At 38.2% G+C, this 20,541-nt stretch overlaps 1 protein-coding gene across 1 annotated transcript; it reads right to left on the bottom strand.

Annotated features, from left to right (window-relative positions):
• Positions 1-285: 285 nt before the first annotated feature.
• Positions 286-19,197, bottom strand: GMFB (glia maturation factor beta). The gene is made up of 7 exons (XM_058163046.1): positions 18,990-19,197; positions 14,222-14,318; positions 12,469-12,518; positions 12,118-12,167; positions 11,023-11,105; positions 8,690-8,763; positions 286-6,341 (listed from the first exon to the last, which is right to left on the bottom strand). The coding sequence occupies exons 1-7, from the start codon at positions 18,990-18,992 to the stop codon at positions 6,270-6,272; spliced, it is 429 nt and encodes a 142-aa protein (XP_058019029.1). The 5' UTR covers positions 18,993-19,197; the 3' UTR covers positions 286-6,269.
• Between the last annotated feature and the right edge of the window lie 1,344 nt (positions 19,198-20,541).

Here is a 20,541-nt window from a genome sequence, read left to right as displayed (position 1 = left end):
AAACGACAGCCGTTCATCCAGGAGGACACCTAAGTTGTGCACCCTATCCTTTGGGGCCAATAACTCGCCTCCAACAGTCAGCTACGGCTGCAGCTGACTGAATCAGGGTGCCGGCATCCACAGCCACTCCGTCTTGGAGGGATTATACTTGAGCCTGTTTCTCCCCATCCAGACCCGATATGAAAAGCTCTTGTTTAAAGGTTATATATTCTTTTTGCCAGGCTACCTTTGGGGTTCCCGCCCCCCTGCTTTAAGCTTATTCTATCACATTAAAAATAAAAGACAGGGAGTTTGACAGGTTTTATTAACATTGTATGATCATCAATACCAATACAAGCTCCATGCTTGTCTGAACAAAAAATGATGATTTTAAAAAACATGCAAAATCAACTAAGCAGAACATTAAAAAATACCCCAATCACTGCAACACCTGTCAAGCTGGATAGTTTCACAGAAATGTCAGGACTTCTCCAGTCAGTCAATCTGCTCAGTGAACAATAAAAGTACATATTGCAGTTGTCACTCAAGATCTGGGTGCATTTTCCTTTCTATATACTGTTGCTCTTATACAGAATAACTTTTCAGCATTAGCAATGTTTAATTATATTAAGTCAGTACTTGGTAATATATTATTGTAAAGAGACCAATATCCTCACTAACAATTTGCAGATTTGGAGGGAGCTGAGTGAAGCAAGAAAGAGTGGTCCTGCAGCCTTTTTCAGATTGGCTAGAAAAGGCTGGTATTCCAGCGATCAATGCACATCGATCTTCTCCAACGTGGCACCCTCAAGATTTGTTGGGGATAGAATTCCAAGCTAGTTTAGAAAAATGAGCTATACCTGTTGGAAATTCAAGGACATAAAGTCTGGATATATCAGTGCTAACTGGGGTAGGTTATTCAACCAGATGCTAACAAGAGCAATAGAGTTACATACTGCCCATAATGCTTTACAGCACTTTCTAAATGGTGTACAACGTCAGCATACTGACCCCAACAATCTGATTCCTCAGTTTACTGACCTCAGAAAGATGGAAGGCTGAGTCAACCTTGAGCCTGTCAGGATTGAACTCTAGATTGTGGGCAGAGTTAGCAATATATTGAACCAGAACTAATGGCCTACCCCAGCTGGCATCCTCCAGATGAATCCAGATTATATGTCCTTGAATTTCCAACAAGTTTACTAGCTAAGATACTTGGAATTGTAGAATTCTATGCGGAAGGCCCCAAAGGAAAGTTGGGTCAAGGGAGTCTGAACTATGGATGCTACAGCTCATACTTTTCAGGTACAACTAGAGGACATGGTAAGAGAGCTATAATTGGCTTGGTTCACCTTTATCCTCAATGATCCTTTCTCAATAGCTTTATGTGCAATTTTGTACATTTACAATGTGCCCATCAAATTAATGACCCCAAATTAGGTACTATATTAACTTCCCTAAAAGATGTTTCATATAGTACTGATCTGATTTCAACATATAAAATAGTGCACAACTATCAGGACTTTAGCAATCTACCCAGTTTTATTAGTAAACTGATTCTCATATTTCATATTTCTTCTGTGTACATAAAATGCCGTGTCTATTCACTTAGATCAGGGGTCTGCAAACTTGGCTCTTTTAAGACTTGTGGACTTCAACTCCCAGAGTCTTAAAGTCTTAAAAGAGCCAAGTTTGCAGACCCCTGGCTTAGATCAACTTTCCCTCATCTGGCGCCACTCAACACATCTGGAAAGGGTCACTACAAAGAAGAATGAATTAAACCCCACATGCTTTCACGAAAGCTGACTAATGTTGATTAACAGAAAGATTCACAAATGCCAGTTTCACATTTTATCCAGTGAATATGGCACTATCAATAAAGCATAAAGGTATGTTTTTTTTTAAATTCAAACAAGCTTTTACAGGAAAAGGGGAATACGTTCATACAATTGATTTCATACAATTGCAACTTGAATATTAAAAGCACATGTATTCTGTGATTCTTCCCTTTTGCTCGGATCTTCCTGTTGTTTATATGCTACAACAAACATGTATTATGTATAAATGTAATAAGTGAAAAGGCTTGAGGGGGGGAAAAAAGAAATTCAAAACCAAGTATTTGGCCTCATTTTGAAATACTGACAATTCTAATCTATAAAAGATTAATGAGAAGTACTAAGATCAGAAATGGAACCATTGTTAGAAATTTATCATCCCACTGTATAATTCCTTTTTAACAGCTTATTAAAACATCCACATGAAGATTTGATTTAAAAGCAAGTTAGTATTCAAAAAGTTGTTACAGCTACCTATTTTAATGGAATTTCTTCACATGTTGCTCCTTCAAGATCCAAACAGAGAGGAAGGGAAGGAGCAGGAAAATAAACCTCTCCTATTAGCTGAAGATGTCAGTGTTTCCAGTCTGCCAAACAGAATTCCGTTCAGGAATAACTGTAGTTCACATCACATCCCAAAGACATCACAAAATGAAATATTGTGGCAGGGTAGGGACAAGCAATTGCTTAGAAAAGACAACAGCTTCCAAATCGTGGAGCTTAGTCTCAATCTCTTTAAACCTAAAATCAAGCCTACAATTTCCTTCACTGACTTTGACCAAACAAAATTCCAAGGAGTGCTCAGCTACCTATGTTTTTCTTGCCAAACTTTTCAGACAATTGAACAGTATTTCTAATTTTTAAATGCTTCTGACAGATCATTCATCTTCCAGACTCTTCAGCCTCCATTTTATCCTACACCAGAGGGGCACAAATATGGTGCAGGAACACCATGTAACGGTGGGCACACCAACAATCCTTTTAGCAGCACTTCCAAGACTGAATAATCTTCCCCCTTTTCTGCTTTCTGGAGTATTGAACTGGCAAAATGGGTGATTTACAATTTACTTCTTAAAACTCTTGACACATCCAAAACTGAACCAAACTTCACTAACTCTGGAGTATGATTTACAAAATGCTGAGTACAGTTCTTGAGAGTCTACTTTAAATAAAAGGGAGAAAAAAACATTCAAATTAAAAGCATCCAAGGATTATAATCTTAGATGAGGGACTGCAGTCAGTCGTTTAAGAAAAAATATTCCTAGAAAAAACATTGGTTTTAAAAAAAACCTTAATGAAAGAGTGGTAAAGAAGGCAGATAAGCACAAAAGAATCTTCAGACATATTTGGTACATAAAGGATTTCTATGTATATCCTCCTTCAACCAAAAAACAAATCTGACCTCTCCCCCCCCCAAATATCCATGTAAAACAGCCTCTGTACTATTTGTACTCTATTAAATAGTTTAGGGATAACACAGCTGCAGTTCATTGTAATGCCATTCAAGATGGAACTATTAGACCAGAGCCTAAATGATCCATTGCAAAATCGTTTACAGAGGGCTCCCCCAGACATGATTCATTGGAAGGGTTATTCTGCATTAAATTTATTCTTCCAATGTAGCATTCATGACATAAAAATATGGGTTTTTACTTTCTCAGAGAGTACAAGTTTTACTTTAGGTATTTATAGTCACTTTCACAAACTCCCAAGAAACTAGAACCTCAGTTCCAAGTCTTGCATAGAAATAACTATTTATATTTAAACTGATTTTAAAGGTGAAAAATGTTGAATCAAAAAATATTTTTTTAAAAAAACTGTTTATATAGTGAATGCAAATATTCTTCCCCCAAGGAGCCCAGAGTGGCTTCAGAACAGCTCTTTAATAAATCCTATCAAGTAATAGAAATACTATTAAAGTGTACATTTTTGGAGGCTTATTTGCAGAGTGAATCTCTAGAAAAATCCTAAGCTATTTGTGTAATTTTTAAAAGTATATTTATATTGATGGTTCTCTCACTCCCACTCCACAGAAGAGTTCTCCCTCTCCTTAAGAAAAGAATGGGAAGTGTCTATGTTTAGAATTATATAAAAGAAAAACAAATGCCCAAAATGGATTATATTTTCCTACTAACAAAGACAGAAGACAGTCATTAAAGAAAAAAAAAGACAGCTAATATTTTTCTGTCATTTAATAATGGTCTGCCTCAACATGTTATTTTAAGCATAGCAGTTTTGCCTATCAGTAATAACTGTCCTCTTTAAAATGACCAGCCCAATTCTATGTAAGTAAGCATTTTGCAGAATTAGGCAACACACTCAGATGCCAAAAACGCACAAGCCAATCAGTGCATGGCTTATCTAAAGTGAACAAGAATTGGTCTACTAAAATGTAAAAGCTACTATTTCTTCCTTTGTCCTGGCAATGAGAAATTCTTGGAAGCTTGAAAGTATTTGGAGGGGGGGTGGATGCTTCCAAGAATCATATCAAGAAATCATATTACCAGAGTTATAATCCCATTAATGCCAACTGGTATCAGATTTGGTATACAGAATCTGACATTTTGCCCAACTAGATGACCTAAGACACGGCTGTCAAACTCGCAGCATGATGTTGCCATCACGTGATGAATCGTGATGTTTTTTCCCTTTCACGGAGCTGGGGTGGGTGTGGCTTACACGTGACGCATCCAGCCCACGGGCCGCCAGTTTGACACCCCTGACCTAGGATATGTTGAGATTTTGGAATGTTGCAGTTATAATCCACGTATATGCATCATGCCGATGTAGAGTTTAATCATCTAATTATCAGTTTGGGGAACAACATATATTTCTGCTCCTTTGTCAGTTTACATTTGGCTACCCCTAGTCTTAGGAATCTCATTCCTACCATAGGTAAACCATAACAACAATAGACAGGAAACGCCTCACCTGTCTGTCTCTAAAGACTATATTGCCAATTTACTGGCCACATCATCCATTGAAGGGAGAATCAAGTTTTGCAGTTAGGTAATTCAAGTTGCTGATCAAAGAGGATGGGATTCTTTGATCTGTATAGGTTATTATCAAGGTCCAGTCAAGGAGAAGTGCAAGATGTTAAGCATGACACCAAGACGCTGCTCTCCCCCATGCATTGCAATGGATATTCCTCTGGCTTCAGAGAAGGCATTGGCTACATATTTTTAAAGTACAAAAAGGAAACCAAGGTAGTTAAGGAAGCCAAATTCTGCACATTATAGATTACTTCTTTCCTCTGCTGCACTCGTAAGAATCCACGCACACACAGCCCCATCTACTGAGACAGAATGCAGAGATGATGTGGACGCTAATAAACTTCAGAATATGTGTTGACTTTTAATTTTCTTTTAGCCAGGCAGAGCATTTTGCCTTAAATCATAGCAGTATAAATCAGAGTGTATGCACCTACAGCTGAAGTTAATGGAAAGAGAGATTAAGCTATCAGATGCTCCTAGGAAGATACTTTTAGGCAAAGTTAACCTGTATCAAATTTAATATTTTTTTTTAAAAAAATGGCAGTGTAAGACTTTCTTACAATCATTTGATAGATTTTTTTTAAAGGCACACAGATTGAGAAGTGCTTGCATAAAAAGTCCAGAAAAGTCAAGACTTTCATATTAATAGATCTACATATAAAGACTTTTGGAATGGAAAGTCCACTACGGTGTGTGACCAAGCCCTTAGAGGTTGCTTTAAATCTACTTTCTATTTGATTAGTAAAAATGTTATCCTTTACATACACAAAAATAGTGTTAAACCTTTGACCCAAAGTGGAAATATAAGGTTCAAAATAATTGGGGGTCTTTTAAGAAAAAAAGAAAAGGCCCATCTGGAGATGTTAGGAACCGTACTAAAGTATCTATCCTAAAATAAGTTGGGCCCAATTCCAATGTTTTCATGCCACTGGATTCAATGTTATTTTCACATAGTATTAGGTCCAGTTATTAGTTATTAATGTCCAGTTTCTATTAAGAGAAGATGCACTTGTAGCTCAAGAGGGGGGGAAATCTGCTGTAAATTTCCAGACTACTTGACTGAGTACACAGTCCATTGATACAAACAAGAGCTAGTGCACAATGTGTCCCTTTGGAGATTCTGCCCCGGAGTTGTAAACAATTACCAGTTCTGATTAGTCCAGATAGAAATATTAGTTATGTAAGTGCAAAAAGGAAAAAAAATATCCCTGCAGGAAGTAAATTGTTCCCTTTTAAACAATTAGAAGGAAAGGAATAATCCTGGGCAAAGTTTGGTTAAGCAGGAGATACTTCTTCCCCTCATGTATATAAATTTTGCACAGACAAATATATACATATATATGTACATACATACAAACATTGCAGGAAAACAACTGTAAGTACAGTGCATTCTTGTTAGGTTTAGAAAGCAGGAGTCATGTCTGGTTCCAGTTTGAACTGGATGGAATGCTTAATCCTTCTTTTAGTGGAAGTAGCCAAGCTTCTCCTGAAGCCATTCCTCGGTCAGATCCTCCGTATTCCTGATTTCAAATACCTGAGGAAAAAACCAGAAACAAAAATAGCTTCAGCAAGTACGTTAAGACATGGTTAAAAGGATAAAGGATGAGCCGCGGTGGCACAGTGGTTAGAGTGCACTATTGCAGGCTACTTCTGCTGATCACCAGCTGCCAGCAGTTTGGCAGATCGAATCTCACCAGGCTCAAGGTTGACTCAGCCTTCCATCCTTCTGAGGTCGGTAAAATGAGGACCCAGATTGTTGGGGGCAATATGCTGACTTTGTAAACCGCTTAGAGATGGCTGTACAGCACTGTGAAGTGGTATATAAGTCTAAGTGCTATTGCTATTTCTATAAACCACAGTTGACTACCGTATTTTTCGGAGGATAAGACGCACCAGAGTATAAAACGCACCTTAGTTTTTGGGGAGAAAAATCAGAAAAAAACTGATTGGCAGATAGATCCCCCCATCCCTGAATACCCCCAATCGGCTGTTTTCAGAGGTGAATTTTAGCAACAGGTATCTGGGTTGTGAGCTCTGTGCCTTGCTTTTTTTTGCTTTTTTTTTCTGCCTCTGAAACTTCTGAAACTCTGTTTCAGAAAAAACTTGTTTTTCTGCCTCTGAAAGCCTCCAAAACAGCTTCAGAAAAAAAGCCTCTGAAGCTGTTTGGGGACTTCTTTTCTGAAGCTTTGTTTCTGATGCTTTTTTCAGCCTCTGAAACCTCTGTTTGAGAAGCTGGGTGGAGGTGCATTGGAGTATAAGACGCACCCAGATTTTCACCCTCTTTTGGGGAGGGGGGGAAATACGGTATATTGATACAACCCACTAAGCCAAACCTAAACCAATTACATTATGGTTTAGCATGCTATATGTGCTAAGCCAAAAAGAGAAGTCATCTACTCCAAAAGGGAATAAGAAACAGATATTACATAATGTATTTTTGATTTCATTTTTTTAGAAATCTACAACTACTACTGATACAGATAAATTTGTCCGGGAAAAAGCACACAATCATCTATCCTTAACCTAGAAACTGCTGAATTTGGACATCTTAAAAAATATATTGCCATTCGGTATGAGGCCTTCAAAACAGTGTACCAGCAGATCAAACTAGGGTACAATCCTAGGACTTATTCCCCGCAGAAACGGGACGCTGGAGATCAAGACAGAATCTTTTCAGTTACAGGCAAGTCTTACATGATAGAAATCCATTCTTTCCTTAGATAGCAGATCGAGGAGGAATCTAAGTCAAAATCTTCTCCCCAAGCATTTTAGTTTTTTCTGTGTATGGATGTATTAACTATTACGAGGGAGAACACTGAGTCATGCAAAGATCATCTGAGGCTTAAAGCCAGGGATAGTCTCCTGAAACTCACCAGTTAGGAATGGAAAAAAGAAGAAAGTCAACTATATGGAAGTGTAGTATAAAATGGCCCTGTTCTTTACTGTACTGTAGTAGTAGTAGTACTTTGTCACTGCACCTCGTACAATGAAATTAAATGTCATCTTCAGCGTACATTATACATAAGAAAAGCATTCTATGCAATTGAATGAAAACCCCTGATATTGCATTAATATTGCACTATACTATACTGAAAACTGGTGCTCAAAAATACTTTGGATGTGCATCAGCCACTTGAAGGAGCAATAACCCAAGAAAAATGGAATGCGCTAAGTTGCCCACAAAATCTCTGTTGGAATACACCAGGTTCCTGAAGCAGATAAAGAAATACACAGCTGGAAAGGAACGGTGAATTGCAGTTGTAGTTATTTTGTGATTTCTCTATTCTCTAGATCAGGGCTGTCAAACTTCCAGTCCACGGACCAGATGCATCATACGCTGGCCACGCCCAGTTTACAGAAAGGGGGGGGGATCCCAATACGTCATGTGATACCACCGTGACGATATCAGCTTGACATCCCTGCTGTAGATTGATGTTTCTCAAATATATGCTCAAAGAGCACTCCAAGGATGTGCTACTTGCATCCCAGAACCATCATTTGCCACCTATGGCTACAGGAAGCCAAATAAAATGTCAATTTGCATAGTTAAAGGTCAACATTCACCAGCCCTCCTGGAGAATAGCAATTTCAGAAAGATTATATAGTACATGTTACAAAGTTCAGATTTCTCTTGAGATCAAATTTTGGTTAAGTACCCAATTATGCACACCCTGCAAATATCAGAATTTGAATCGACAAAGACTCTTTAGGGGCAAAAGGGAATACATAAACTTCACAACAAACATCATCCACAACATCCAAGATTTGTTTCAGTTTTACCTTTGTGAGTTCTGCTGTTTGTACTAACTTAGGGGCAAAAGGGAATACATAAACTTCACAACAAACATCATCCACAACATCCAAGATTTGTTTCAGTTTTACCTTTGTGAGTTCTGCTGTTTGTACTAACTTATTTTTGCTGCCAGCATACATCATCTGTTGCTCGGGCTTACACCCTATAATCGTAAAAAGGGAGGAAGGCAAGCAGAGAAAAATAAAACCACATTAGTCAGTCTATTTGGCTACTTGTCCTTAGTTCTTACTGCATATGCAAGAAACAACTGGTCTTTTCCCTATCCTACTTGCTGCTTTAAAATTAACATAACAACTTCCCCAATCTAATGACTTCCAGATGTATCAGACCAATTCTCACAACAGACTGGCTAGAAACTAGGAGGGGTTGAAGTCTTCCAACACAGCTCGAAAACATCAGCTTGGAGAAAATTTGATTAGATAATTCTGCACACTAAGAAAGATTCAGTTAGCAGTAGTTATTTGTTAAATAACTTTTATTTAACAAATAAAGTAGTTATTTGCTTGGAAAATGTTGAAAGGCCAGACTACCTTTAGTCCTCTGAATATGCCTACACGTTACAGTCTTTATCTCAAACTATTACAAGTACTGTACTGGTGGGCACTAAGATAGAACTTTTTCTGTGGCAGAAACTCTCCTTTGTCTGAGGGTTTAAATCTTGAGAAATGTTGATTTTGTTTAATTTAGTTTAGTTTAATGCTTCAGTTTAAGGGCTGATGTTTTTATTTCTGCTTATTGAAGAAAATATATGTCTGAGCTTGAAAATCCACAACTTCATGTTCTATAGATGTTTGGGATTATGACTTCCATAATCTTTTACTAGCAGGGACAATAGGAGTGCACCAGGTTGCATAGCACTCTGCACACATATTGAACATGAAATCTGATCAACTATTTACTTATTTCACTATCCTCTTTGAGCTAGTAAAAAGATATTTACTGAAGACCTCAGCCGCCAATTCTATTTATATACACCAAAAGCATTCAACACATAACATATGTTCCACAATCTATACCAGCTTGTCAGTTTGGAAACATATAACAAGCACCCACCAAATGTTCTAAAAATCACTTTAAAAGTTTACACACATTACTGAGTGATTCTTATTATTTACATTACAGCAGACCATTATTAGCCCTGTGCTGAAGAGATGGTAATTTAAGATGTGAGGAAATATATCTTAAGCAACTAATTTGGTATATTAACCTTTAACATTTATATAGAGGCTCAGTGTTCACCCATTGTGTTAATTTGGCATACTAACCCTTAACATAACATGCGCATCATGATGTCATTATAAAAATGATGCAAAATTATATTTCCACTATGACATCATAATGTAAGTGCCTTATTTGGTTACTGCAGATGCCAACAGCGCTAAGTTATTGTTTTATTTATAAAGGTTCTCACGTAATAGTAAGTCATCTCCATGACTTACAATCAACAACCACTTGCTTCACAAAATATATTAAACCAAACTAAACAAAAGCCATTATGGCTTAGTGAAGGGTCATCTGCCACAATACAATGTTGCAGTCCTCTCCAACTTCTACGCTTTTCAACTTCTTGCTTAAGAGTTTGAGATGTTGATATTCTTCTACAAGATCTCGTAAGACCTCTTGTAAGGATTCCAAAATTTCACAAGACTGGAAAAAAATCTAATATGGGCATTCTGCTGATTTTTGATGGTATTCAGAGGAGTCGGGAATGCAACTCCTATTAGTTATTCAGGTAGTCCCTAGCATTCCCGACTCCTCTAAATACCATCCAGGGATCACCAGATTACCTACGTTAGATTTTTTTTCCAGTCTTGTGGAATTTTGGAATCAGGGAATGAGAAATTCCCTTACATTTCAAAATCCAATTGCTATCAAAAGTTATTCATCAACTCAATGTAGAATAAAGTGCAAAATTGCTGAGGTCTTTACAAATTTCATTAAAGAAGCATTTAAAATTTTTCTGCAGTCCTGGTGAGACTGAAAACAACTGCATCCCCATTAGCTAACAAAATTGTTTCCAAGGTCTACAGCCATTCTGTGTGTTTTCACTCCCTTTTCTGATAATCCGTCACTTGATGATCTGTATAGAGACCGCTTATGGAGGGCTATAAAATACTTGAAATGGTATATAGGTCTACGTGCTAGTGCTATAGACTCCTTGTCCTATTGTTCCTACAACTGTTATTGAGGTAGACTTCAGCACTGTTTATCTTCTGCATTTGTTGACTCAACACAAAGGCCCTTATAATGACACTCAGAAGCCAAACAACACGAACTTTTCCCAGCTAATCAAAATGAAAATCTTTAACACATCCTTAAGTACTTTTTATCTTGGATGGCAGCCATCTTTTTATTTCTACTGAAGACAGTTTGCACATTAGTTCACTGGAGTTTAACTTACCAACCGGACTTGAGAAGATAAAGCAGAGTGGGTAAGAGACTCGCCCATCATCATGCTGGTACTTGTAACTATAGACAATGAATGTGTTCTAAAGGTAAGGAAACTAGGGAACTTAAATGCGATTTGTGGAATATTCCATAGCTGGCTCAGTTCACATATACCCTAAGCTATACATACACATACAAATAAACTATAGTCAGGTATGGAGCAATGCATGAACTCAGTATGGAAATAAAACTCTTTCACCTACTAAATCTCTTCCCTTCCTGGACATTAATGCCAGAAGTGAGTTTCTAAGAAAGCTCTGTACATCTTCATTAAGGTGTGCAGAGCTAGCCTCTATGCCCGTGATGGCGAACCTATGCCACACATGCCAGGGGTGGCACACAGAGCCCTCTCTTGGGCACGTATGCCATCGCCAGCTGCTCTTCTGGTTTCCAGCGCACATGCTCGCCAACCAGCTGGTCTTCGTGGGTGCCGGAAAATGGCCTGAAAACAGTCCAGAAAACGGCCAAAAAACAGGCTGGTTTTTGGGCCATATTCCAGGCTGTTTTGGGACCGTTTTGTCCCACAATTGTCCCAAAACGCCCTGAAAATCACCAAAAAACAGCCTGAAAGCCGCCTGAAAAACAGCTTGGGAAACGGCCCAGAAAACGGACAAAAACAGCCCAAAAACGACCTGGAAAACACTCAAAAAATGGCCTGAAAATGACCCCAAAAATAGCCTGAAAATGCTCCCCAAAACAGCCTGAAAATGACCTCAAAAACACCCCAAAACCAGGCATGCGTGCGCCGGGCAGCTGGTCTTTGGGTCTCCAGTGCTCCAGCGCGCGCAAAGACCAGCTGGCTGGCGTGCATGCACATCCCAGAAACCCAGGGACCAGCCAGCTGGTCTTCGGGTTTCCAGCGCTCCAGCACGTGCATGGACACACATTCTGGTTTGGGCACTCGGTGCCGAAAAAGGTTCACCATCACTGCTTTAGTGATGGTGAACCAGAAGCACAACATAAGCTTATTGGCTCGAGCCCCAAAAAAAGACAGCAGAGTCTTGTTTCTATGTACCAAAACATTACTTTGATCACTGATAAAGGATATCGAGGTTGTCTTTCTGGAAGTTCATCTTTTAGTTCATCTGGAGATATGCCCTGTAAGAGTCACAACAACTAGTATTTTAACAATGTACTTTACAACGAAGATGGGATACATTATTACAGCCTTCACTCATTTTAAAACTGTATTTATAGTCAATACCAGCACTTAAAAAACAGATTATGATGACCTGTTAATTTAGCGCAAGAATATCCTTTGTTTTTCTTTGGCTGGATACATATATAAATAGATATAAATAATGTACCTATTGAGACCATGTTTAGCAGAAAAACCAAATGTTTATATATTTGAGCTTGGCAAAGCAAAAAGCTATTTCTGCCTCTTACACAGACATACCTCGTGTTCTTCATCCAGAACCACCAGCTGTTTCTCTTTGTCAATCTTCACTATACAATTAAAAGAAGGAAACAAAAAAGTTAATTTAAATTTGCTATCTGGGGAGGAAACTATTGTCATTCAGTAAGTGGTTGCTTTTTTCTTCCACCTGAACTGAATGCAACAAGACCATTAGGCAAAGTATTTTCAAATACAGGTAGTCCTTGACTGACAACAGTTCACTTAGTGACCGTTTGAAGTTACTACAGCACTGAAAAAAGTGACTTATGACCATTGCAGATCCCCATGGTCATGGGATTTACATTTGGATCCTTGACAACTGACTCACATTTATGACGTTTGCAGTGTCCTGGGGTCACGTGATCACCTTCTGCAGCCTTCTGACAAGCAAAGTCAATGGGGAAGCCAGATTCCCTCAACAACCGTGTTACTAACTTAACAACAGCAGTGATTCACCTAACAAATGTGGCAAGGAAAATTGTAAAATGGAGCAAAACTCACTTAACAAATTTCTCACTTAGCAATATAAATTTTGGGCTCAATTGTGATCATAAGTTGAGGACTACCTGTAGTCATCAGGCTGCACTGGCTTTTATCACAAGCAGGCTAGTTCACTCATCTAATTTAGCCAAAGGAGCACTATGTCTGGTCCATGCTCATCTAATTTATGGCTGTCAACATTTTTCCAAGGAAGTTGAGATCCAGATTTATTGAACCATTTATTAGTTAAAACCCATAAAGATTCCAGACACCAATTTCTTCACTAAATAACCCAATGCTACACTGGTCCTTCCTATGGGTACATTGAAATAGAAAGGAGTATTAGGTATGTACACTGCCTTAACTTATTTATAAAAACAATAATGGTGGGATAAAAAAAATCTAATATCTAAATCAGGGTTGTCAAGCCAAATGCGTCACGTGCAGGCCACACCCATCCCAGCTCCGTGAAGGGGAAAAGCATTGCAAAATGTCACGTGACAGCAACGTGACACCATGAGTTTGACACCTGTGACCTAAATGGTCTTTGTGTGCCACATTAAAGGTAGTACAGCTCTCAAGCAAACAAAGGCGATATACGTTATTGTTTCTACATTAAAATCCTGTATATGTAGTTTGGCTTGGGTTTTGTGCATTTTATTAATCGAACCATTGCCATTTACAAATGCTAAAAACATCTGTATCGCCCTCTTAAACTTCTGAAATCCCTTCTGAAAACAGGCTTTGAGTCTGGCCTTTGATATGCTGCACAAAGCTGATGTGGTCCTGAAGCCAACAGAAGTCTCACATTCCCCACTGGATGCCAAACACAATTAACCTACTTGTATGCCAAAGTCTGCACTCTTCGGAATTTTGCAACGCAGACTGTTCTTGTACTTCAAGTGCAACTAAAACAATGGAAATGCTACACAGGAAATGTGGATTTTATGTGATTTTGTTTGCACAAAACAAATGTACACTGTACTCAAACCAACAATTTACTCAAACCAACTCAAAATAGGGCAAAACTATACAAGCAAATGCTCTTAGATTTGCTTCAAAGACTTAATGGCTTTACAAAACGTGTGTCTGTGTGTGTGTACACACATACACATTTTTTAAAAGCATTTAAGTATTGGAAGAAAATTCAAGAGCGAGTACACACACACACTGATTCAGAAACAAAAATCCAAGTTAATTTCCGCCAGAGGAGAGAACATGAGTCTGTATTATTCCCCCTTATGAGTGTTGTGAGCCCTCCCTTTCAGCTTACTGATAATGGCTGCATTGTTCGTGTCTTTACGAAAACGAAATTTTCTCAGCTTCTCTATAAGGTCTTCAGCAACATCACAAACCACTAGGGATTCACTCTAAAGAGAAGAGGGGTGGGGAGTGAAAGAGAAAAGGCACAGATGAACAAAAGGTCTCTTTATTCCAGCCATAGATATCACTCCTCCAATCCTCAACTGCTGGAGATGCAATGCATATTAAAAAAAAAAAATCAGGCAAAATCTTATTTAGAGAAAAGCTATAGCAAGTATTTTGAAGACAAAAACACATAATGAGAATGTACTACAATATCCATGAGGACAACTGTTGCAGTTTCCTAGTCTGCTAAGTTTAGTTCCATAGTATTTGGAATGTAGGGAAAAGATTTCAATTTTCCAATTACAAAATCCTTTTGGCATATACAGTGGAGGCTTACTGGGGGGTTGTTGTAGTCCAGCCTACTTGGAAGAATCTGAGCTGAGGATGTCTGGCTATTCAAACTTTCACTTTCTTTATTTTCTTGTATTAACTGTCAAAGAAATCAAGCTTCAGGCAATTAGAGGACGCATACAGTGTGAATTCAGTATAACCAGAGGAAAGATACTTATCCTTTTCTTCCGTCAAAATCCTTGATCGCCTTGCCCATTCCTACACTCCAGGGTGGAGAACACAAAGCCTTTCAGGTGTTGTTGAATTATCAGTTCCAGCATCCCTTGCCTCTGGCCATGCTTGCAAGCTTGCTGGACAATATGTTGTTTTTTTTTAAGTGTGAACTCACAGCCTCTCCCCACCCCATCCTGGTGCCTTAACAACTAGTCCAAATTGGCTCGTTCAGGTATCCCAACACTTTCCTGCTTGTGGCCATCTCTTTGATCATCCAGGCTGTTGAAAGGTTTCTAACTTGTTCAAATAATTCCACTTGGAATTTCCTATGCTCTCTGCCATCCAAAAAATCTCTACATTGCTACTTTACTTTCTTTCATTCTTTCCTTCTTCAAATCCTTCATTTGCTGAAACGAAACTATTCTCACTTGATTGTCCATGATTCCAATTCCCTAATTTTCCCATTTTGTCTCTCTCAGGTTGCCTTCCAGACCATTATGTCTTCTGGATCTGCCTTTTTATTATTTTGATGGGGGGGGTTCCATATATAGATAACAACACACAGCTTGTTATCAGAGTTCAATATGGGCAGCAGTCCTAAATACAGTTCTGAGGAAATACATCCTATTGACTTCAATGTGATTTACTTCTGCAAGACCTAGTAGTAATTCTAGGGTATGTTCGCATGCTTTACATAGCCATAATGTTACTTTGGTTTTGGCTAGAATGTGTCTGTAGTGACTGTTTAGTCAGAAACGTATGGTTTAAAACCCAGGTTTCTTTTCACTCAAATTGGAGATTCCCATATCTAATATGCATTTTCACAAAATGGATAATTAAGCTACAAAATTTCTAAAAACGTAGCAACAGGCACCAATTATAAAAGGAAATCAGACAATTTATGGAGAACAGTAGTTATTAGTCACAACTGCTATATATTGCTTCCAGTTACCAAGGCAGCGTGATTTTCAACATTAAGAAAACATTAGTCCATGTGTTTATGTTGAGCTTTGAATTTCTCATACGCACCTAGTTTCAAAAGAAGAAAGCTCTTGCACCTGGTTGTCCAACATGGATATGCTGGACTAGATGCTAGACTAGGACACTAAAGTGATTCAGATGTTTTTATTCAGGGACTAACTGGCAAAATTATTCAAAACAGATATTGCAAATGAAGGCAAATATATGTGTCTCAGAAAAATGTTGCAGGATCCAATCAAATCAGTCATGGGGAAGGTTTATTCTTTCAAGCTTTTGGGCTCATACTAAAGTTCATCATCAGGGAACTTCTCTCTCTCCAGAATATATAAAACAGATATTCGATTATTCTACATTACACAAATAAATCGGAACAGATGTTACATTTCTTCTTTAAAAAAAACCTCTTGCTCATAAACCCAACCTGCAATCCATTTTATGGTATGCTTACAACACTCACCGTGTATAAACGCTGTATGAAAATATATCCTGGCAGTTACAATTGCACACAATTACATTAAGCCAGAAAAACCACAAATGAGTTTCCCCTGAACAGATTGACTTTCAGGCATTTGTTATGATGTGCAAACCAACTATTTCAAAAAAACATTTGCTTATAACAGAAGGTTCTGAGCCTGCAAGGAGTTCTTGAGCATGAGAACAGAATATCGCAATCTTGTTGCCAAGGAAAAAGAATAAAATGGATTCAGAGGTCTTCATCTTCTGTATCTTTCTGTTTAGAGCAGGGGTCTCCAATCTCCTGGTTTAGAGATTTAGTATCCCTCCTGTGCTATAGCAGGAGTCAGTATAAAAACCACAGGATTGGAGGAAGATTAATTTATTAATTTATTGACCTTTCCCCCTTTCCCTTTGCAAAAGATTGCAAAACATTTTGGATAAGAACTGTTTTTTGTTTATCTTACATCTATTCCTCCAAAGAATATACAATGCATTAAAAATGCATTTTTGAGGAAACGTAACAAAAGTTGCGTCAGAGCACATAATTCCTAGTTAGGGGCAGGAAGAAGATCCCAACTACAGCTGATGGGTTTGGAAAGACAGACATGTGCTGCATTTCTTCATACCAAAGTCTTAAAATCTCTCACAAATACGCAGTTTGGAATTACAAAAGTCCTATTTTTTCAATTAGGCTAAAGTTTCACCAACAGCTTCTGAGCACACAAAGAGATAAGTCAAATTCCTCAATATTAAGCAATATTTGTAGTTAGGAATTAGAAGTTGCAACAACACAAAGGAATGGATTTGAAGAGAAAGGCAATGAAGAGCCCCCAAGGCCATTCAGACCAATCTCTCCTTGCAATGTACACAAACTATTTCTATCTGTCAACATTGGCTATAGCTAGAAAATGACCATACTTTTTGGACCAGAACAATATACAGTAATACCATTACTTTTACAAATGAAAGTAAGTATACTCAGAGGTTTAACACAAGTAAGAAAAAAACATTAGCTCTTCAAATTATTCTTTCTCAGGACAGCTAAGCAGCAATAATAAAATAATAAAACCTCCTTCAAGTGAACTCCTAGTAAATTCATGGACATCAATTCATATCAGTTTATTTGGGATTTTTTTTTTGGTAGCAACATGAAATGGCTTGCTACAGCCTTCTTCCAGAGTTTTTTGTTTTTTTAATTATTTTCCAGTCTAACATCCTGAGATTTTCAGATGATTTCTCATCCAAGAACTAATCAGTCAAGGTTGACTAGATGCTGATTGACAAGGAGCATTTAGATGCCATAACATCAGATTTTGCCAACTCATTCTAGAGTTAGACATACTGAAAACCCTATTTAAATCAGTTGGCATTTTCCCCCATATAAACACAAATCAGTCAGTTGCAAGACCTCTGGAGCAATTCTCATGGATTTCAGTTCTCCTTTCAGGAATTTTTAGGAAGCAGATCCTAATTAGAGGATAAAGTTCAAGCTGAACCCCAGTGAGACTTAATGCTTAGTGCCGAACTGCACTATCAGGACTATAAACATGCCTCAATCATTCCCGGCATTTAAGCCATTCATGTCTCCACTTTTCCATCAAATCATGAAAAAGAATGACAAGTGCAAATTTAATGCAAATATTTCCCTGTGAGCATGAATTTAAAATATTTCAACGGGCTTTTCCTAGAGCAGGTTACCCCGAAGTGGTCAAACCAACCCCTCATGGTTCAATAGGACAATCCATTATTGTTACTACTATTCATATTACTATTACAGTAGTTATACTAGTATTTATTAAATACTTGAGACTCAATGAACAATGTGAAACTTCATGAAAGGGTTGATGAGAGGAAGAGTATGGAGTCTTCAGAGGCTAGAGCGCATTTCTCAATCTCAAGAGAATGTAGCCTTCAACTCTCAGAATTTCCCAGCCAGGTTGGGAAAAAATGGACTAGAGAAAAAGTATCCGTTTTTCCCCCAAGGTAGGGTCTCCCAGATGTGCTGGGCTCCAAATCCTAGCCATTTATTTTGATGATAGAATAGAATAGAATTTTTATTGGCCAAGTGTGACTGGACACACAAGGAATTTGTCTTGGTGCATATGCTCTCAGTGTACATAAAAGAAAAGATACCTTCATCAAGAATCCATGATGGGAAAGAAGGAGGGAAAGAAAACTATACAGACGGGAAGAAATGAGCGCTTGTGCTAGAAAGAGACCAGCAAGATAAGGAAAGAAAATTGCAATCTAGTCCTACCTTTGCAAGAAGCACGGATTTTTTATTTTTATTCTTTTTGTTTCTTTGAAAAGAGAGAGTAGCAATTCTAAACTGGCCCCCCCACTACATTTTCCTTTCGACGCGAGGGGAAATTGGAGATCATTTCATTAAAAAGGAGCATCAATCCAAAGATTGGTGGATCGTCCCCGTAACTGGAATTCATCGCCTTAACCTTTTTCAAATATTTAGGCAAAGCTTTCGGGAACCCCCGTACGTTGCTTACAAGCCACCATATATCTTTCTCATTGTAACAAACAAGCTCATTGCATTCAATTTAGCTGAATTTAGAGGGCGGGGGATCTCATTCTCCATTCAATCGCTGGCAGGAAGCCATTTCTTTAGAGCTTAAGTAATCGCAAGAACGGCGGGAAAAAAGAAAGACGAAGATCCAAAGGCTAAAAGCAAAAAACAAAACCGAACCGCGATTCCACGGCGAGAGGTCTCGTGAACTTACCATCTTGTAGCTGCAGCAGCTTCCTTCCCTAGCGCTGGCCCCTTTAAGAACCCGGGAGGGTCCTCCCCACCTCAAGCCCCAATCCAATTCCAGGCCCACTTAGTGCGCATGGCCTGAGCACTCCCTGAACCAATCAATTGTATCGCTCGGCTCCGGCGGCGGCCTTCCCTAGCTACGGTGAGCGAGAGGCGAGTTGGTCTCAAGTGGGGATCGTTACAGCAATTGTCTCCCTACTTCCCTCCCATCCCGGCCTCCATCCACCCGCCCACGCCTAGAGAGGCTGGAGGATAAAGAGCGTCCCATAATCGATAGTCTATCATTCCGGGCGGGGCGAGGAAGAGTGCCTAGCTCTCCCTCCTCATTTAACCAGGAAGCAATGTTGCTATGGTAACCAATGAGTTTTTTTTTTTCCTTCTCCCACCCATCCCCAAAAATGAGGCCGTGCTACCGCCCCCTTTAAAACCGAAACAAAGCCAAGCTAAACAAAATTAAATAATCCGATTACTCCTAAACGAAAAATAACAGTTATTTGCATTTGGGGCGTGTAGTCTTATTTTAAAAGTTCAAATTTAACATTTAAAATTATTAATGAGGGATCCTTGGTGCTTTCTAAACTTTGTTTTCTTGCAGACGTTTCATTACCCAAACTAGGTAACATCATCAATGCTAGTAAAATTGTTAATATTGTTAATAAAGATACTATCCCAATTGTCTCAACAGTCTCTGGAACTTTTGACTGGAATGCAGGTACTGAGATTCAAGAGAAACTGTACACAGAGCATCTGTCTGCTAATAACTAATAATCTTGCCAGAGGTTATGCAGGCTCCATAGAAACTTAGATTGATCACTCTTTTGAAAAGGTGGTTTAAATCCTAAGACTAAGTGTCCTGGTTTTAGATGTCTACTTGGATGTAAGTCGTGGGAACTGAGCTCAAGTCCAGTATTGATTTTGTTTTTGTTGGCAAAAAACACAAAAGTGAATGAATGGAATGCAAATTTATTTATTTATTTTATTTTATTTTATTTATTTTGTCACAACAGTATATATAAGCATAAGCATGAAAATAACTATATAATATATAAGCATATATATGAGCATAAGTATGTAATAATTGTATTAATTGGATATAATGAAAGGAAACAATAGGACAGGAACAGTAGGCACGTTTGTGCTCTTATGCATGCCCCTTATAGACCTCTTAGGAATGGCGTGAGGTCAATAGTAGAGAGTTTTTGGTTAAAGCTTTGGGGATTTTGAGAAGAGACCACAGAGTCAGGTAGTGTGTTCCAAGTATTAATAACTCTGTTACAGAAGTCATATTTTCTGTAATTAAGATTGAAACGGTTAACATTGAGTTTAAATCTATTGTTTGCTCTTGTATTGTTAGAATAGAATAGAATTGAATTGAATTGAGTTGAATTGAATTGAATTGAATTGAATTGAATTTTTTATTGGCCAAATGTGATTGTACATCGCAAAAAAGGCTTTAAGAGTTGTAAACCTAATTTTATGAAGCTTCTTCTCCAGAAACACTACACTGCTAACCAGAG

The sequence above is a fragment of the Ahaetulla prasina genome, chromosome 1 (assembly GCF_028640845.1).
Source record: "Ahaetulla prasina isolate Xishuangbanna chromosome 1, ASM2864084v1, whole genome shotgun sequence".
In the NCBI taxonomy this organism is placed as follows: domain Eukaryota; kingdom Metazoa; phylum Chordata; class Lepidosauria; order Squamata; family Colubridae; genus Ahaetulla; species Ahaetulla prasina.
Note: the sequence above shows the minus strand (reverse complement) of the source record. Positions and strands in the feature narration are given on the sequence as shown.